The 19,851-nt window shown below is 46.7% G+C and overlaps 1 protein-coding gene across 1 annotated transcript in view; it reads right to left on the bottom strand.

Moving 5' to 3' along the window:
- Positions 1 to 846: 846 nt before the first annotated feature.
- Positions 847 to 19,851, bottom strand: part of TRPM8 (transient receptor potential cation channel subfamily M member 8) — a 30,003-nt gene continuing 10,998 nt past the window's right edge. The window contains 17 exon segments of the mRNA XM_041464152.1: positions 847 to 950; positions 2,644 to 2,834; positions 5,874 to 6,051; positions 6,212 to 6,383; positions 7,128 to 7,266; positions 8,050 to 8,141; positions 9,011 to 9,035; positions 9,878 to 9,994; positions 10,677 to 10,681; positions 11,243 to 11,368; positions 11,938 to 12,033; positions 12,368 to 12,658; positions 13,373 to 13,491; positions 14,065 to 14,167; positions 14,972 to 15,169; positions 18,401 to 18,468; positions 19,431 to 19,605. Of these exon segments, the coding sequence (XP_041320086.1) occupies positions 847 to 950; positions 2,644 to 2,834; positions 5,874 to 6,051; positions 6,212 to 6,383; positions 7,128 to 7,266; positions 8,050 to 8,141; positions 9,011 to 9,035; positions 9,878 to 9,994; positions 10,677 to 10,681; positions 11,243 to 11,368; positions 11,938 to 12,033; positions 12,368 to 12,658; positions 13,373 to 13,491; positions 14,065 to 14,167; positions 14,972 to 15,169; positions 18,401 to 18,468; positions 19,431 to 19,605 (2,199 nt within the window).

Consider the following 19,851-nt stretch of genomic DNA (forward strand, 5'->3'; position numbering starts at 1 on the left):
TGGGGGTTACTGCCAGCTCCGAGCAATCAGTCATTCTCCATGAATTGGTACCTGTGTGAGCAACAGAAAGGATTGCAGAGGAGAGCTCCCAGCCCGCCTCAAGCTTTGCTTTCATCCGCTCGACGTCAGTCAGGCGACTGGATGCCTTGTCCAGGGGAGGGTGTCCCTGTCCATGGCAGAGGGTGGAGCTGTATGAGCTTTAAGGTCCCTTCCAACCCAAACCATTCTGGGATTCTAGGATTCTTCGGAAGGCACTATCATCAATAATGAGAGATCCCTTTCCACAAGCTCCATCATAAACTGCTGTCCCCTTGTCCCAGGCTGCCCCACTGTATCTAATTACAGCCTGTTTTCCAGCCACACTGCAGCTGCCTTTGATCTGCGCTGGCACTGTTTGAGCAGCACTGGACCAATTGGCCTCCAGAATTCCACTATTCTACAGCCTAGTTTTTAGGGAGTCCAGTACATCCTAGAGCCAGCCAGGAACTGGTGATCCTTGTAGATTTTATTAGGTGGTTGCAAGTCATTCATGACTAAATGGAACTTAGGTCAAGAGAATATTCAGTTCTCCCAGGGAAACAGTGAGCTGACTGGGGAATGTTTGGCACAGCTTTAAGTTCTCTTGGGCAAAACCACTCTGTGGAAGGAGGAGCCAGCCCCTAATGGCCAGGCTGATCAAGTTGTTCCAGATTATCCCATTCAACAGTTACACTTCTTAACCTGCTGTCTCTATGCTGAGTTTGTTTACTTACTCATTAGTTTGTAAACATTCAGAGCTGCTGAAAACTTGCCTTCACTAGAAATGTTCAAGAGAAAATTAAGAGAATGAAGACAAAAATGGCAGCCTTACTCTTCTGATGAATCATTTGCTTTTGTATTGATTTTGACGAGGTAATTTTCCTTCATGACAGCTTCCCATGCCAGGATTTCATTGTCCTCATTTCTTGAGCCTGGGAAATGTATTTGAAGAAAAAACATTTAATTTGTCTTTCCAAAGGCAAGGTGCAAAAAGGCTGGGTCAGTGTGTGCATTCTGAGGTTAATGATTCCCTGCTCCACATCCTGAGCACTCACAGCCCCGCTGCCCACCCCTGACTCAGCTCTGACAGATGTGACACTAACACCTGGCACTGAATGCTCCTGGCAACCAGAGTCACCTAAAAATACAAAATAGGAGCAAACATAAAATCCTCCCACCACAAAACCCCTCCTGCCAACCTTACAAGCTCCAAAAGTCTTTCTGGACTTCTCTGAGTCTTGGTTAACACAGGTGCCTCTGCTCCAACAGGTACAGGACATTCTAGCAAGTTCCCATCTGGGTTTGAGCTTTCCATTTGTTCCTACATTATCCCATACTGGATCATTAAGACTAACACATCTAAGAACCATGATGTGGGATTTTTCACTGAACTGAAGCACTCCAGAATGATGGAGAATTGTCTTTTCTAAAAAGCATTTTGTGGTGGTGCTGCAAATTCAAGAGTTGATACAGAGGAGCCAACTTTGAGGTATCCGTTTCCTCCAGGGTAATAACTTCAGCATTTTATCCTGTTCCAAGAGGACAGCATAAACCATAGGGGTTTCAATAAAAAAATAAAATTAACTGAGACAAAAGAAGCCCAGGGCTGAAGTCCCTTTCTCCCACCCAGTGCTCCTCTGAGCTCACACACCACTCAGCTGTTCTCCCACATTCCAACAAGCATTTAAGCACCCAAATCCCAACCATTTCCATAAGAATTAAATGGGGAAGGCGGGATTTTACGACAGTCAATACACCAAGGTGCTTCCTCCATGCAGTTCTCAGTTCCTATCATCAGCAAAACCACCATCATTTTCTGGCTCTAATTAACTCTCCCATTCTTTCAGAGCTGCAGCATCAACTGTGCATCGTTTGAGCAGGAATATCTGCCATCCAACAGCTTTCCCAGCAAGGAATCCACACAGCAATTTGGACAGCCAAAATGATTTAGTGCTAAGCAATTTTATACCCCAAAGCAGGCTCTTCCTCCTGAAGTGGTAACAAATCCAGCTTCTGCTGCAGGGCAACAGGCAGGCTGCTGATGGATAGGAACAAGCCTGTCAATTAACTCAACTTATGCTCTCTCAGCTGAGAAAACACTACATTTGCTGGAGAGGTGGGGGAAAGCTTGTTAAAACAATTCCTATCTGTGTCCTCTGACAGAGAAATTAAAGGAGAAACAGCTCAAGAACTGACTTGCCACATTTTTGAGGTGGTTTGCTCATTTGGCTACATGGAAACTGTTTATTCTCTTTCAGTCACTCCCTAGCAAGCAGAATGAATTACAAAAAAGCCAAACCCACCACCTTGCAAAGCTGGGAAACAGCACAGGCAGCCCTGAAGAGTCAGGATTAATCTGAAGTCGTAATGATTGACACACACAAGGCAATTCTACAGCAAAATGGCTTGGACAAGAGAGCACTGGATAAATCTCACTTGAAAACTTGAATCTTACTGAAGAGATTTCAGCAGCACAGTGGATTTGCATGAGAGAGGTCTGCATGGCCCTTGGAAATTTCCCAGCACAGCACAAAATGCCTGGAATAAGCACAGGACGCCATGGAGGAACTGCAATGCACCTGCTGCAGAGATGACTTGTGGGCAACAAGGAAAAACCCAACTCACAGCAAATGGATGGCTCTTTGCTTTCTTTGCTGCAGCAGCACTTGAAGCATTTTCTCAGCACCATGAATATGTAGGCAAAGATGACAAAGGGGAAGGGGATGGTCAGGCGACTGCAGTATTCCTGCACCAGGAAAAAACGCTGGAACTTCCACACCTGGTCATTGTTCTCCTGCACTGACCCAACAGTGTAGCTGATGGGAAAGAGAGAACACACCCAGGATGAGTTGTTCACCCAAGAGCTGCGTCAGAGCCAAGAACAGAGCATTCCTCTACTGCACCAGGGCATGGTTTTACAGTCACAGAATCCCAGAGTGCTTTGGCTTGGGAGTGACCTTAAAGCTCATCCCATTCCACCCCTGCCATGGGCAGGGACACCTTCCATCATCCCAGGGTGCTCCAAGCCCCATCCATCCTGGCCTGGGGCACTGCCAGGGGCAGCCACAGCTGCTCTGGGCACCCTGTGCCAGGGCTTCCCCACCCTGCCAGGGAACAAATCCTTCCCAATATCCCATCCATCGCTGCCCTCTGGCAGTGGAAGCCATTCCCTGTGTCCTGTCCCTCCATCCCTTGTCCTCAGTCCCTCTCCAGCTCTCCTGAGCCTCTTTAGGCCCTGCAAGGGGCTCTGAGCTCTCCCTGGAGCCTTCTCCTCTCCAGGTGAGGACCCCCAGCTCTCCCAGCCTGGCTCCAGCCCTTGGAAAATCTCCTCTGGACTCATTCCAGCAGCTCCATGTCCTTCTGATGGTACGGGCCCCAGTCATTCTGAAGGTGGTCATTTTTATTGACTAGGCAGTTATTTAGTTTGTTCTCCTTCTTAGTGAGTAATTTGCAAATGGGTAGAACTAAGACAGTAGGAAAAAAAACAAAACAACCCCTTGAAGTTATAAATAAACCAGAAAAAATCTGAATGGGAACAAAATGCTCCATGTACTTTTACGACCTCAGCTCTAAGCAATCTTCTTCTAGCCTGGACAACTGAGAACAGGATGCTTCTGCACAAGACATTGTGTCTTACTAACTGATCAGATAACTCCTTTCTTAGGAAAAAAACCCAAACCTAGAACTAGAACCCTTACAAGAAATTTAAAAGCTCCTGAGATTGGTAGTAGAGGTACGAAGGACACTGCAGGCACAGATAAACCCACGGCACAAAGCACTGTATGAACCCAGCAAAGCCACAACCACAGGAGCAAGCAGCTCCCAGGCTGCCTGACCTTTCAGTGTGACAGTAAGGGGCAGATGGATGCTCCCAAAATGCCTCTGCTGAGAGCCTAATGCACCTTTACGTGGGAAAAATGCAAACCTTCACCTGGTGGAGCTTCTCTTTCTGCTCAAAAGATAAATACAACTGGCCAAAACTAGAGGGGTTTTTGCTGGCATGGCAGCGTAAACTAGAGCATTTACCATCAGGTTAATGCTGCTAACAGCTTTAACAGCTGTTAAAGTAAGTGTTCTAGCAAATATTAAAGGTTTTTAGGGTAGAGCTGGCTTACTGCCACACTTCCCTTCATTGTTGAGAGGCACTTGCACCCTTTTCTAGGGAGTATGAGCATGCTTGTCTGTCCCCAGGCACATCCTGGCTGCCTTGCCAAAAATAGCATTTCTGACTGTCTTTAGAGTCCAGGTCAGCCTGGGGAGAAAGGCTCAGAGCAAAACCTAAATCTGAGGCATTCTCAACTTATCACACTCAGACATCTCAGGCCAGGAAACAGTGGCAGTGTCATTCAGCTGAGAGATCCTCTTGAGCAGCACCAGGAGTCCTGTCAATACTCTCTTGCTGCCAAAGCAACTTCCTGCCAAGGTGCCACCAAAACACAGAAATAAACCTAGTGGTCCTCAAGAAAGCGTGGCCAGAGGTTTTGAGTACTCTTGTTATGATGTGAGTGAAAAGCAGAAAAGGAGCAGGGCTGGGAATGGGAACAGAGCCACAGCACCAATCCAGCTGCATTCCCAAGTGAGACACAGAGGCAACACACCCCATAGTCTGATATGAGGAACTTCCCAGGATTCAATCAACTCCCTGTCACAGCTTGCACTGGATGCAACAAAGGTTTCTGGGAGAAGCTGAGGAAGATGTTCCCTGCCCTTGCTGGTCTGGAGGTGATGGCACTTCTCAAGACAAAGTCCATCTGCATGCCCCACGGGAATGTGGCCCACTGCCTGTGGTCTAAGTCAGGACAACAAATGGCAGGTGCACCAGAGCAGTACCAGACCCTTCCTCACCACACAGCAGCTCAGCTTAATAAAACCACAGTGTCCTGAAGAGTGATAATGACTCATTCACTCCCTCCAGCCAGGTGTCCCAGATTGCAAGGCAAGATGTATTCTATTTGCCATCTGCATGGCAGCTGTCTTCTGTTAAGTGGGCAGTTTTCCTTATCTCTTCCACACCCACTCCTCCCTCCAGGGAGGACATCTGCTGATAACAGGCTATTGAATGTCACTGCATGGCTGATAAGAACTGCAGTATCCCAGTGGGAGACGCTCTGCCCAGAGGGAGCAGCCCAGCACTCCTACCTGGATATAATCTGGAAATTCTGGAATACCAACACAGCTTTTCCACTGGATTTCCCAGAAGAACAGCAGCTGCCTCTTCTTCCACTGGATCTTCAGAGCAAGACTACACCTTTCTACAGGATCACTGCTCCAGCAGAAGCACCCCTGACACTCCAGGAGGACTGCAGCCACAGTTCCAACTGGACTGCTACCAACACCCTGACCAACAGGGTGTCAGGTTGTGTTCTGACTCTGTCAGTGTTCTTTTAGTTTACTGCATTGTTTATTTTATCCTGTTATTTTCTTCTATTAACAACCTGTTATTTTCTGCTCCCATATTTTTTTGCCTGGGAGCCCCTTAATTTTAAATTTGTAGCAATTTGGAGGGGGTTACATTCTCCGTTTCAGGGCAGGCTCCTGCCTTCCTCAGCAGGCACCTGTCTTTCCAAACCAAGACACAAGGTCACTTGGGCAGCAGCTCACACTTGGTAAGGCCCTGACCCAGCATCAGCCCGTGTGACCCGCGGCGGTTGGCAGCACGCCCACAGTGCAGAGGATGCTCAGAGATGGAGGCAAAGGACAGGCAGCAATCCCTCCCCAGGACACTGCACCGGCTTCCCCCAGGCTGCTGTGACAGATGCAGAGGCAAGGGGTGGCTTTTCCAGCACTGCACTCCCTTTCCCAGAGACATGCCAGTACGGGGATGACCAGGAGGCCACGGCTCCTTGGGTACGCACCCGAACATGGCCACGAGCAGGTTGACCAGGAGGATGTTGGTGGAGAGCATGTAAATGCACACCAGGGGAATGGTGATCCACTCCGGGAAGCGGGGCTGGTTGTTGGCATCCAGCTCCACGCACAAGGGCTTGGACTCGTTCCCAGAAAACGTGCAGTGGTCAAAGTTGTAGGTGGTACCTCAGAGAGAGAGAGGGGAGGGCAAACAGTGAGCTCCTTGTTCTGCAGGTCCTGCCCTCATCCCTCCATCCCTGCTCCCCATTAGACTTGGAGGCAAGGGGCCAGCACAGGGCTGGACAACCTTCAACACACTCAGGAGAGACCCCCAGAAGATAAATACCATCAATGTCATCGGGGTACTGGCCAAACATGGCCAGGTAGGGCTCGTAGATGACCGAGCGGAAGATCCACTCCCAGCGGTGCTCGTTCTTCCTCAGGATGCCTTGCCTGGCCACTCCAAAGGCCACCATCCACACAGCAAAGAGGAAGAGGAAGAAGAAGACATCTATCATCTGAAAAAGGACAGCAGGCATCAATCAGTGCCCCACTGCAGGACTGCTGCAAGCCACACGTGGATGGCTTCTTGCTCCTAATTTCACCAACACACATTGACCACTTCCATTCAGAGAACTTCAAAAATATTTATGCAACCGTACAAGCAAGGCATGTTTTGGAATACAGGATATTCCCCTGGCATCAGACAGGCTTCACAAAAGCCAGAACCAGGTAAAAAGGACTGTGGCTCACCTTACCCCTATGAGATGAAAGCTTCTGGAAATGCCACTCTGGATGGCTTCCAACCAGCATTTACAGCCCAGACACTCTGGCCAATGGTTTCATGAATTTCTAGCACTGTATGAGGGGATCCTCACCACCCTCTTCCTCAGGTACTCGTGGGATGGATGCAGTGGAGGACCAAAATCCTCCTCTTGTACCCTGCATCATCACTGTCTTGTTTGGGGAATACTCATGGGAGCAACAGAAATACCACTGAAACATTTGAGGTATGAAAGACAAAAGCTACCAGGAAGCAAATTTCCTCTTCTGTTCTTCAGCCTGATGCTTATTCTCTCTCTGGACACAGAAAAATGCCCTACTCTTAATTAGATCCCATTTAAATCTTAATTCATCCTGTTTAGCAGATTTAACTTGCTGGCATCATCAGAACATGGTGATTTCACTCTTAAGAGGGAAGGGGGAAAAAAAGTCTCACATCATTTTTTTTAGACTCTCTTGAATAGCTGCCAGAATCTTACCATCCTCTGCAGCATAATAATTTTGGGTCCTAGATTCCTGCTAACTGTGAAAATATGGATGAGCCTCAGGGTGAAAACTATGTAGTCCAAACAGAAAATTACTCTCCCGGAATACCAAGAGCTTTCATCAGAGTGAAGCCTGATGGAGACAGCAGAAGAAAACAAAGAGAAGCCTTGGGTGAATCATGCAGAAATCAGGCAAAACCACACTGAGACATTGAAATGGAGAGTGGAAGGTGAGTAATTGGAAAGCAGAGCACAGCTATGCAGGGCCCCATGGCCTCCCCATCTAATGGCAGGTGGCAGAGATGGTTAATGCACACTCTGTTTACACCCTTTCTTCCTGACATGCATCAGCCCTGCTCATTACTTCTCTTACCCTTCAAGCTATTAACAGCAAGGAAATTTGTACCTGGAGCTACTCCCACGGCCCTCTGAAACCACCACAGTGCAACAACTGCTCCACTGCCCTGGGGCAACAAGGACTAAGTTACAGCTGACTGAACAATTGCTTTGGAAAATGTGTTTCCATCATTTCTTTGCTGTGGTTTTTAACTGACCTCGTTGTGTAGAACAGCTTCTGGGAGATAAAGACATTGTTAGGCTGCTGTAGGGACAATCCCAGTCCTTTTAAATACAACACAAGGCCCAGGTGGTCACACTAGATAGCCAGTAACAGGAGCCACAGAAAATCCTAAAGGTCCCCTGACTTTTTTTTTTTGTTGTTGGTTTTTTTTTTGTTTGTTTGTTTGTTTGTTTGTTTGTTTTTTTTAAGTCAACACTTGCCATTATTTGGGGCCTTCATAAAGGGAATTCCATTAATACATTGCTCCCCAAAATTTCCTTACAGGTTGTAGTCAAAACCCACCTTAAGGCAGGGAAGCAAAGCTGTAACATGGACACAAGAGAAGGCACTACTCACCTGAACACAATCCCTGCTATGAAGTAGAAGATTGCAAGGGTATCCATAACATTCCACAGGTCTGAGAAATACTTGCTGCCGTTCATGTACCACTGGGAAGGAAACAGAACAGAAAGTAACCCCCACACAGCACAGTTTCCTTGCCCAATTAGCTTTTTGTCACACAATAGAGAACACCAGAGTGCAGATGGCTTTCAGTTTCCCCAGAAAGAGGGGTTTAGTGTATCCAGCAATGCCACAAGTTACTGGCACAGCCTGGTTTTTTGGGTCTCGGAGGCCCAGGAGGCACTGGGAGGGGACGGGGCTCACAGTTTAAGGGTAGCTGATGCATCCTGGCTTCTCTCCCTTCACAGAGCTCATTCACTAATCTGCCCCCAGCTACAGGCACATGCTTTGGATCCAAGACGCAGATTTAATTTATTCTTCTAATTACACACCTCTCTATTTCTGAACTGCAAGTCTAGTGAGAATGCCTGCTCATTCCCTGACTGACTGGCACAGCAGCCTGGATCCCAGGTCTGTGCAAGAACCAACCTCTGGAGTCAATTCAGAGGTGACTGATGAGGACAAGAAGCTTCACCAGGACAAACCTCTGCCAGGCCTGGAGAAATAAACTGCATCCCCAGCCATAATTCTTTTGAATTTCAATTTTCATTGAAATGATCAAAGTTTTGGAGAGTACTGCTCAGTGAATCTCTAACTGGCATATCCAAGGAAGGCAATTCTGCCCTTAGTACTTCTATGGGAAGCAAACAGAAATCAAAGGGAGTTTTCTCCTAGGTGCTGTCTCTGCCCAGTAGCTCCCTAAATCAAACAAAACATCTGGGACTGAGGTGCACTTCTCCAAATTCCAAGCAGTTCCTACTGCTGAGAGGTGAAGTGCACAGAGGTTCTGTCCAGATTCCTCCTCCACTGGAGAAAGCAGGGCTTTCCTTCACACCCCACCAGTCCACCCACTCACCTGGCTGGAGGCTACCTCCATGTGGCTAAGGAGACAGCAGGGACAAGGCCTCTCCAATTTCCCTATGGCTCTAAATGGGACTGGAGCAGCTCCAGATACTTACAAATCCCTGGCACCACCAGAAGTGAAAGCAGGGCTGAGCCAGTGGCTTACAGTTCCGAGACTGCTCCAGACCAAGGGGGGCTGCTTTCTCCCCAGAACTGGTTCTCTGACTGCTGCAGCTACCTGGGACCCCAGGCAAGCTGCTCCTACTTGCCTTGGATGTGAAAACAAAATCTGAGATACCCCTGTCTTTTACTTCTTTAAATACAAAGGACACTGACACAATTTTGATGCAGAGTTGGAGCAATGCACACGTGGTCTACCTCAGGGGAAGCCAGGGAGGAATTTCCCCAAGAAGTTTAGAGGATTGGGACACTGCTCTGCTTTTCTGCTCCATTTCTCCTCCTCAGGAAAACAGCTTTGCAGCCAGAACACTGGCTGCAGGTAACCTGAAATCTTCACATTTAGCTGCCTCCACTGCCAAACTGGTACAGTCTGGCTACCAGTTACTAAAGGGAATTGCAGCAGTTCTACCTGCTCAGGGTAGTAAGAAAAAGGGACATTTGTAGGAAAATAAGGTTTCTATCCCTAAGGTTTTCCCCAGGATTTTTGCTGGGTACACACAGGACGTGCAAGGACAGGTCCAGAGACACCAGAACCTAAATCAGCAGAAACAAACACTCCATTAGTGTTTTCATGGCAAAAAAGTCTTTTACTTTTCCCCCATTTTCTTAACAAGTAAAGTTGCCGTAAACAGGGTTCCATCTTGACTATTAAAATGGAAAAACATCACAGGAACAGCAGCATCAGAAATGTCATCTGAGCTCAAGTAAAAATAAAAGTTAATGCAGGGTGACATTCCAGGAGAAGACCACAAAGGGGGAGGTGAAGAAAGACACATAATATAAGAAGAGTTCCTTACTCTTCTCCACAGGCTTTTCCCTGAGCAATTAAAAGAGGGAAAAGTTCTCAAAGCATAGCTTTTAATGCCTAGAAACATCTGTGTTCTTAAAAGCAAAAGAGAAAAGAATTCAAAGTCTAGCTCAGGTTGTTGCTTCAGAGGTAAAGACATCCTGCATCCACTGCCCTCAGGCACTGCCCTGGGGCAGGGAGATGCAGTGGGGAAGGAGGATGGAGAGCTGCTGGAGAGGCGGCCTTGGGGCCAGCAAAGGCCAGCTGCAGAAACTCACATCCAAGGCAAAGACACCCGTTTTGTCCCCATCGGAGCTGAAGGTGCTAGTACAGTATAGTTTAGTATTCTTTAATATAATATAGTATCATAAAATAATAAATTAGCCTTCTGAGAACATGGAATCAGACTCATCATTCCTTCCTTCATCGGGGCACCCCACAAAATAGAATTAGAGCCTGGATGGAAAACTGTAACACTAAATCACACAGAGAGCATTCAGTTCTGCACTAAAAAATTGAGTAAAAAATGTGAATTTCTCCTTAAATGATTCAGTAAATCTCCTTGCTTCGTCCTCTTTTATTAAATTCTGTTTGGCACTGATCTGATGAATTATAGTCAGTCCAAAATTAATAGCAGGGTTGAAAAAGTCAGAATCTGATGCTTTTTTACTGGGAAATGCACTGTTCACTCTTTAGTGTCTTGCTAAATCACCTGGTCTGAGGGATGTAGATACCTTTAAAAAAGTCTATTTAAGCGGTTTTTCCTTTGTGGAATAAGAGATACTCTCTGGAAACAAGCAAGATATTTCCAGTGTGGCCTTGAGCTGGTCCTTATAAAGTCACAGAACCATCAATCTACTTTTTACCTTCAACTTGTTCTCACTCCCCAGAAGTACTCCCAAAAATCTGAAGGGTGTTTTTTCCCAACCTGAATACTACCAGTATTCATTAGGAAAGTTTCCTCTTTTCTATACTTTCATTCCTTTTGTGGGCATTCTTCTTCAGCCTTGCCAGTGGAGCTAAGTAGCTTTTCTTCCCCATGAAAGAAATTCTACACCCCAAAAAAATCCACTTCACAAAACCCACCTTTTGAAGCCAGAACAGGACACGAAATTTCTACTGGGAACAAACAATGTGGAAGGACTTTCTTAGCAGTAAAATCACATGTTGACATAAAAGAAAAATATATTTAATGTTGGATGTCTAGTTTTTAATTCCCTGGTCTCTGACCCTTCCCACTAAATTTCTAAAGGACTCACAGAGCAGGCACTTACCTACTGCTCTTGTCTCATACTCGTTAGCCAGTTCCTCGGACTCGCCAGCAGCATTTATATCATTCTTCACCTTGGCCATGCTTTTCAGGAGCTTACTGGCCCCCAGGGCTGCCAAAGTGCAGCCTCTGGTCTGTAGAGAGAGAGTGAAGTCATGCAAATCCCTCTGAGAGGGAAACGTGACCATAGAATCCTGAAGCCACAATGATTTGGGTTGGAAAGGACCTTAAAGACCATCTCATCCCAACCCCCTGCCACCTTCCACTACACCAGGTGGAATGTTTAAAAATTCTCCTCCATTTTGGACCTTCTCAGTTCCCAGTCCAGAATGATCTTTTTGATTCCACAGTCATTAAATTACTGTCTAATCCCAATTAGAAATTGGATTGCAATCAAACACCTGGAATCAGAACCCATCCCTGCTGTGGAATGGGTGGGAACTCAGTATCCCAGAGTTGGCAAAGGTGACAACATACAATGGATGTGGACTGCTGACTCACACACAGCCTTAGGAAACAAAAGTATGAAGTCCACACCCAGACATAAACTGGACAATATAAAACCTACTGAGAGTCATCTAGCAATTATCTCTTGTGGTGGTGTGTTTGAAGCTGGATGTGGAGCCTTCAAAGGCCAATAAACTAAAGACACAGAACCCCACTGCACTGCCTGCAAAGAGAAATAAAGGAGAACTCAACTTACTTGCTCCCAAATGACTTTGGACAATTCCTTCTTGTTCTGAAGAACTGACCAAATAAACAGAGCTTGCAATGGGTGCCTTGTGATAGGACACTCCTCCTGAAAGAGAGAGCAAGAACTCAGACCTAGGCTCACCAGATGTTTTCAAATGGAACAAATCTGAGCACGGACTCTCCTGTTTTTGTATTTTCTTTCTTTCACAGCCACCTCACCAATTCCTTCTCTCAGCTCTCTGCCACTTGTCACACACTACTGTGAGTTAGGTTACATTTGCTATTTCTAGTAAAGCCTTGTATTTGACAAGGAAGAATCAGCCTGCCCATTTTTCCTGAAGCTGGTACTAAAGAATATTTGTGCAAAAGGCACTTCCTGCTTTAACCACTGCAGTCCAGATAGCCTCACTCACAGCAGGATCAAACTGCTCATCACTCACTGAGAGCTGTATCTCCATCTCATCCTTGCTGTTTTTGTAATATCTTTTGAAACCTCTCCGGAAATCCTCCACCATCTTCCAAACAAAGGTGAGGAGGGCATCGTTGTAGGAGTTCTTGGCAATCTGCAGGTTCTTGAACACCAGGCTGCTGAAGTTGTTGGTGTACAGCTCCCTCAAGACCTCTGTGGTCAGGAACTTCCGCAGATCCAAGCCGTTCTCCAGGAAGAGCCGGACAAATTTGGGCCTGTCTTTCACCAGGGCTGTGAACATCACATCCTGCAGGTCAGCAGACTAGGAAGAAATGGAAAAGCAAAAGTTAGGGATCATGTGAGACGTGTACATCTTATTTACAGCCTGACACGTGGTCACTGTCATGTTTTCATCAGAATCAGGTTTTTTTCTGGACACAGTTGCCGTGGCTGGATGGCCCAGAGCATTTCTGGCATGGGCAGATCACTTTTGCAACACTGATCAAACAATGGATCATCACGGAATGATGGATCATCATGGAATGATCCAAAATGATCATTTATGGATGGAATACCCTGAGTTGCAAAGGACCTGCAAGGATCATCAAGTCCCACACCTCTGGCCCTGCAGAGACAGCCCAACAATCCCACCCTGTGCATCCCTGAGAGCATTGTTCAAATGTTCCTTGGGATCTGGCAGCCTGGGGCTGTGCCCTTTCCCTGGGGAGCCTGGGCAGTGCCCAGCACCCTCTGGGGGAAGAACATCCAGCCTGATCTCCAGCCTGACCCTCCCCTGACACAGCTCCAGCTGCTCCCTGGGTCCTGTCCCTGTCACAGCAGAGATGGGAGCTGCCCCTTGTGAGGAAGCAGCAGCTCCCAAGGAGGTCTGACCTCCTCTTCTCCAGGCTGAATGGAATGTGACAGTGCAGGAGCAGTAGACACTCTCAATACAGAGGCTGAGGTGCTGGGACAGTGGCTCCTGTTGGGCTGTGTCCCTCCCCAGAGCCCCCTGCACTCACTCAAAGAGGGGCTGTACCTCCCAGTTTCGGTCGTTGGTGAAGATCTCATCGCTGGCCAGGTCCAGCTGGTTCCACTCCAGCAGCAGCTTCAGCTGCCCGTTCCAGTTGTCCCTGTCGTGCTCGTTGGTGCTGAAAGCTGCAGAGCAGCAACAACCTCTGGGTCAAGGCCAGGCATGGTTATCATCTCTGCTTCTCACACCACCAGGACAAGACTCCTTCCAAGGGGCTTTCCCCACACCTGTGCACATCTTCCCAACTGGGGGCTGGAGGCTCAGGCATCTATTTATGGTCCAAGACAGGCCACAAAGGAGCCGCCAGGAGCACCTCATGACCAAGATCAACACAATGGTTCCTTCAGGCTCCTCAGAGTCCCTCATGCAAGGGACTCATACCCTCATACAGGCTCCTCATACCCTCTATACAAGAGAGATTCTGCAGGATTCCCAGTGGGACCCTGTCAGCATCCCCAGGGCTCTCCAAAATGCCTTCCCAATTACCTGGTTTGGATCTTTCCCACACTGAGAGATCCCATACTGCTGCTGTAGCCTGCCCACACCCCTTCAGAGCAAGGCAGGATCCACACTGTGGCAGGAGCTTAGCTCTAGAGAGATGGCACTGCTCTAAGGAAATCTGTTCTAGAGAATAAATAGCCATCCTTTTCCCATTTATTTTTAAATCCCCAAACAAACTCAGAAAAACAATTACTTGCCTTTGTACAGGGCAAAGGAAATGGCATTGCTCACAATTTCATCCCCAGCTTCTTCTATTTTGATCACTGTCAGTAAATGAGGGCTCTCAAGGACTTCTTTGATCTACAAAAAAAAGAGAAAAGCCGTGTTTCAAAGCTATCAAGGCTGTTTAGTAGCAGATCTCTTATTAAAAAGAAATTTGCCACCACATCATAGCAAAGCTGCTTCTCATCAGTCCTGAGTTTTAACAAATTTAAACAAACCCAAATAGAAGTAGATAATGAGCTTGATTTCAAAGTCACCAAAGGACAACATTAATTATCCTCTGAACATACAGCAAATAACTGTGATTTCCCTATGCAGATCATCTTTAACAAGAAGATATAATCTCAGTAATTAGAAGTGACTCCTAAAGTAGAAAAGATTGTGACAGCACAAGTTTCAACTTATATCAAGCAGTTTGTTAGAGAACAGTCTCTAGCTCCTTGTGCTTTGTCAGAGCCAGGTAATTTCTCTCATAATGAAGCTTTGTAGAGTTAATTTCGTTTTAGCACATAGAAGACAAACAATCTTGCCCATTTCTAATGCAGGAGGAGGTACACTCCAGGGCAGCCCAGCAGAAGCTGTGAGGAGTGTGGCCAGACAGGGAACACTGCCTTCAGCAGCTCCACACTTCACAGGGAAGAGATCCTTCTGGAACCTTCTTAGCTTTCCTGTGACCAGACACCTGTTGACTCGACTGCAGCCCCCCCCCAGTGCTTTTGTTCCAGTCCCTGTAGATGGAGAATTTTCCTTTTTTGCATCTGCACAGATGTAACACGGCAAGGAGCCCTGCACACCCCGCAGGTATCACCAGACAGCAGCAGCCCTGACCTGGAAGCCACCAGCTGCTCCCTCTAGCCTCCTGCCACAGCAGCCCACACTCACCCACTTGATCCAGCTCTCGGTCTCCTCTTCTGAGAGCCTGGAAATGGTGCGCGGCAGGAACCTGAGCAAGCTCTCCTTGACACAGGAGGAAGCAAGAGTGCCTTCAGCCTCCACCAGGCTGGCAATGACATCGGCAATGCGCCCAGAGCCTTCCACCACCACACAGGGAATCTTGCTCTTGATGGCCACGTTGATGGACTGAGGAGACAGAGGCAGAGGAGAGCACTTGAAGCACGACTGTTACTAGAGCCTGCTCTTGAGTAAGGAAGCCTAGAGAACAACAGAAACCCACGGTCCACAGCAGTATTTTTATTATTATCCACTGATACATCACCAGTGAGAACTCTTTAAAGCATCATCATCTAATGAGAGAGGGCTGTGAAGAGCCCCAGAGAGACCGAGGGTCAGAAATCACCAGCTGCCAAATTTTCACAGAATCACAGAACAATTTGTGTTGGGAGGGACCTCAAAGCACATCTTGTTCCACCCCCTGCCATGGCAGCGACACCTTCCACTAGGGCAGGCTGCTCAGCTTTAGAGTGGATCAGCAGCTCAGGACAATTGCCAAGTGGAAATGGCATTCAGGTCACACAACAGTGCTGCCCAGCTACAGTCACTGCTGCTTTATGGCACAGCATTGCTCAGCTGGAACCAAAGGCTCTGGATTTATTTGCTGGAGGCAACAGCAGCAGTGTTTTACAGAGAGAGCACTTCTGTAGCATCACAAGAACATCAAACTCTAATATTACTGAAAGTCTCCAAGTAGCCATTTACTTGATTTCTCACACAACAACATTGTACATGGATTAATGGCAAGACAAAAATCTGCTGAAATCATGCTGGAAGAACCATTAACCCTCCTGGTGCAAAGACCATAGGAGACACTGATTTCATTTGCATCACTACACTGAGAACAGAGTCACAGCATAAGCTGGCTGCCAGCAAATTGTACAAAGGGAGTCGATGCAAGTTATCACCAAGAACTGGAAAGACAGAACATCTATTAGTTAAGAGAGTTTCTTGAGAACAAACAAACAAAAAAAATCAACTCAGTCATCAAAACCGCGCACACATTCCTCCTGTCAACTGGAGAGCAGGTCTCTGACAAAGGCAAGGAGGCTTTTCTTATCAGCTAGATGAAAGTGATTTTCTAAAGAAGGGTTCAGCTAAAGTGCATGTGTTACATCACAGGGAAATTTCAAACAGAAGCTTGTAGCAGTTTTACTTCTCCCTCACTAATGCTGATTCTTGTTGTCATGCACCAGTCACAGAAGCTGAGAAAGAGGGAGTTTTCCTGGCCAGCACTGCTAGGACCAAGGCATGGCAAGGACAGACATCCACAGCATGGACTCTGCTGAGTCAGCTGGGCTGGTCAGAGACTTAATGTGCTCCTTGAAAAAAGGCTTCACCTCAGAGTATCTCAGTGCACTTCCAACACTGAGAAATAAAAACTCAGCGTGGCATAAACCAGCCCCAAGTTGCACCAGAAGTTTAGGTTGGCTATCACTAAAAATTATTCACTGAAAGGGATGTCAAGGACTGGAACAGGCTGCTAAAGGAAGTCATCATCCCTGAAGATTTCAAAAAATGAGTGGATGTAGCACCTGAGGACAGTTTGGTGGTGAACGTGATAATGGTGCTAGATTGACCACGAGATCTTAGAGATCTTTTCCAACTTCAATGTTATCATGATCCTGTGAAACAGCCAAGAGAGTGGCATGAACCCTGAACTGAACCATCATCCAGGTACTTCCCAGAGGAGACTCTTGCCAGGAATTATGCGTTTAACAAGGCTTTTACTCATTCTGGTTAGGCAGCTACTAAGTCTGTGTGATGTATCACTGCTTAACAGTGGGTCTGAGGTCTCTCCAAAAAAAGTGAAATAATAAGTCTGCACAGCTACAGCACCTGGCAGTCAGTCAGCTCCTTCAATGATGGCCAAATCCTTTCTCAACTACCAGCAATTTGGAGCTAAAAGGAAATGGACATATTCAACACAACCCTCTGAGCACAGCTTTGCTCTAAAACCTGACTGGATGCTTCAATTCATCTCAGGACCTCTGATTAACACTGCGTCTGCATTCATCTACAACTGTGCAAGGACAAAATTCATCATGTGAATGGAACCAAACTCGCAGGAAACATACAGGGAGGCTGGGATAACAATCTGGAATTTCACACACTGAATCAGACCAACTGATTAACACCAGCAACAAAGTGGTAGCAGAGATCATGCTTTGAAATGACATTGTTTATCCTCCTGACAAGCCAAGTAGTTTGATCAACCTTGACAGTAACAGCACAGCTCTGGTGAGAACAGAAAGTACCAAGATAATGTCTACCAAAAAAAAATCGTAAATATAATGCTGCTTCAACTTATTTTTGCTGCATCCTACTCTCTTGCAAAATCCAGCCCCTTTCCCAGCTCTCTGTACAACCTAAACCAGCTTTTCCTGTAGCTGGTCAGAGCTCGTCCTCACTGTTCCTGTTCCCTTCCCACACAGCCTGAATCCACATCCCCTCACTCTGAAAACCCTGGGTCAGGTCCCTTTGCTCCCTCAGGCCACTCATCCTCCCTCTGGCAAGGTGAATGGGCAAGCAACAACCCTGGGTTTTAACCCTGAGAGAGACTTAGAAGCCATCTCCCTTTCCCCCTCCCCTCAGTGTCACTTAGACATCCTGTTTCAAGGATGTTCAGCCTCCTGCCTGTCGTCTGTTTGAAGATGATGCCCGGTCCTTCCCCTTGTAGGCTTGGAAGGGTCAGAGTCAGCAGAGCCCTCCTGCCCTGCCCAGCTGCCAAGACTTAAACCAGGTCTGGATCTAAACTAGATTTAAAATGCAGCCTTTCAGTACTTAAAGGGGCTTATAAAAAACAGGGAGAGAAACTTTTTACATGGGTAGATAGTGACAGGACAAGAGGGGATGGTTTTAAACTGCAAGGGGAGAAATTTATATTTACATTAGGAGGAAATGATTGACTGTGAGGGTGGGCAGGCCCTGGCACAGGGTGCCCAGAGAAGCTGTGGCTGCCCCTGGATCCCTGGAAGTGTCCAAGGCTGGGCTGGATGGGGATTGGAGCAACCTGGGATAGTGGAAGGTGTCCCTGCCCATGGCAGGGGATGGAACTGGATGGTCTTTCATGTCCCTTCACATTCTGTGGTGTGGAAGAACTGAGACAACTGAACTGTCCCAGCCAATCCTTTTCCAGGATGTCAGCCCAAGGCAGAAACTTTGCACAGAAATTTAAACAGAAACAAACTTCAAAAGCTTAAATTGCAAACAAGGTCCTCCTGCAGCAAGTGCAAGGCAAGCTTCTGTAAATAACAGCAGTGTCTACTTCATCGAGTTTCTTTTGGAGCAATCAGTCTTCAATATTAGAGCAATGCCCCTATTGTCATTCCTGGAAATAAATTTAAAAAATGAACTTACTTTCAAAGTCTCCTTCCCACCACCTTGGGCAAAACACACAATTGGGATCTTCCCACCATAATTAGATTCTGTGAAATATGCCAAAAGAAAAAAGAAGGAAAAAATATTAAATCAATTAATGCAGTTTGAAGAACTTATTTTTCCTGAGTACAATGAAAGAATCTCCAAGCCATTCATTCAAATACTAGTTTGCTGTTGATTTTGCCAGTTATTAACAGATATTTTTAATGAAAACTCAGTTTTGCCTAACATTCTGCATGGCTGACTTCAGACACCTTTCTCCAACAGAAGCTTTTCCCTTCTAGAAATCCTAATTTTTGCTATCTCTGAAGTCCTCAAAATGGAATTTTATTGTATTCATCCGCTCCTTTGAGTATTTTGAATCTCAGTGAAAGGTTCTTCTCACAAACTCAAGATACAGAACCTGAGTTCACATTTCCAATTGTAAAAGAAAGGTAAGAATTCCGTAACTCCAGGAGCTAGTGTTTGAGAGACATTCCAAAAAAAAAAACCCAAAAGAACCAAACCCAAACAGCAACATACCCAAAAGCAACATACCCAAAAGCTTTTTAAGAATTTCCTGCTAAGGCCTTTGATTTCTTTTTTTTTTTTTTTTTTTTTTTTGAAGAAGGGGGAGAAAGAGAAATTATTTAGCAGCAGGTTGCAGGCAGCTTAATCACCCTCATAATAAATATTTTGTGAAAAGCCTAATTTCAGTTCCTGTGTGATTGTGCTCCAGCTACCTGGCATTCAGTGACAGGTGGGAGGGATACAGAAGGGCCAGCTTTTAAGAGGAAAGGAGGGAAGGGCTGTGTGGCTGAAATGAAGCATTTGCTGTGACACAAAGGACATACAGAAAGGAAGATGAGGGAAGGTGCTGCTCCTGAAAGAGCTCCAGGTGCACTGCATGTCACACACACGCCTTCCAGCTCAGCAGCCACAGGATGATGCCACTACTTTCTTGTCCCAAGAAAATCACTGTGGATCAGCCCCAAAGCATGCAAAGGCAGGAGGAGGAGGAGGAGGATACCTGGGATGACCCGCTCTGAAATGTACTTCTCCAGCTGGGTCCGCACTTTGGCCTCTGTGGTGGGGTGCCCGTGGGTGCCATTATCAACCAGCAGGAGATGGGTGTGGTTGTTATCCAGGCAGTACAGGGGGTCTCTCTTCAGGTCATCCATGATGTAGCGGGCCAAGTAGCTCCCCTAGGGGCACACACAGTGTTTGATATTGAGATTCAAGGACACGCCCACCTTATTTGGGTGCCCCCCCCAAATATTTGGGTGGTGGGACAATTTTTTAGATGTGTTCTATCATGTTCGGTGGGCAAGAGACAAGGGGGGGGCTACCCTGGTGCATCTGACAGGTGGGATGGCAGTGTCAATGAAAATCCTAAACAGCAGCAGGTACCATGTGCCTTAGACCACGGGAACCCCTACTGTGGGGGAGCG

This window comes from Pyrgilauda ruficollis, unplaced genomic scaffold (assembly GCF_017590135.1).
Source record: "Pyrgilauda ruficollis isolate IOZ18807 unplaced genomic scaffold, ASM1759013v1 scaffold172, whole genome shotgun sequence".
NCBI lineage: Eukaryota > Metazoa > Chordata > Aves > Passeriformes > Passeridae > Pyrgilauda > Pyrgilauda ruficollis.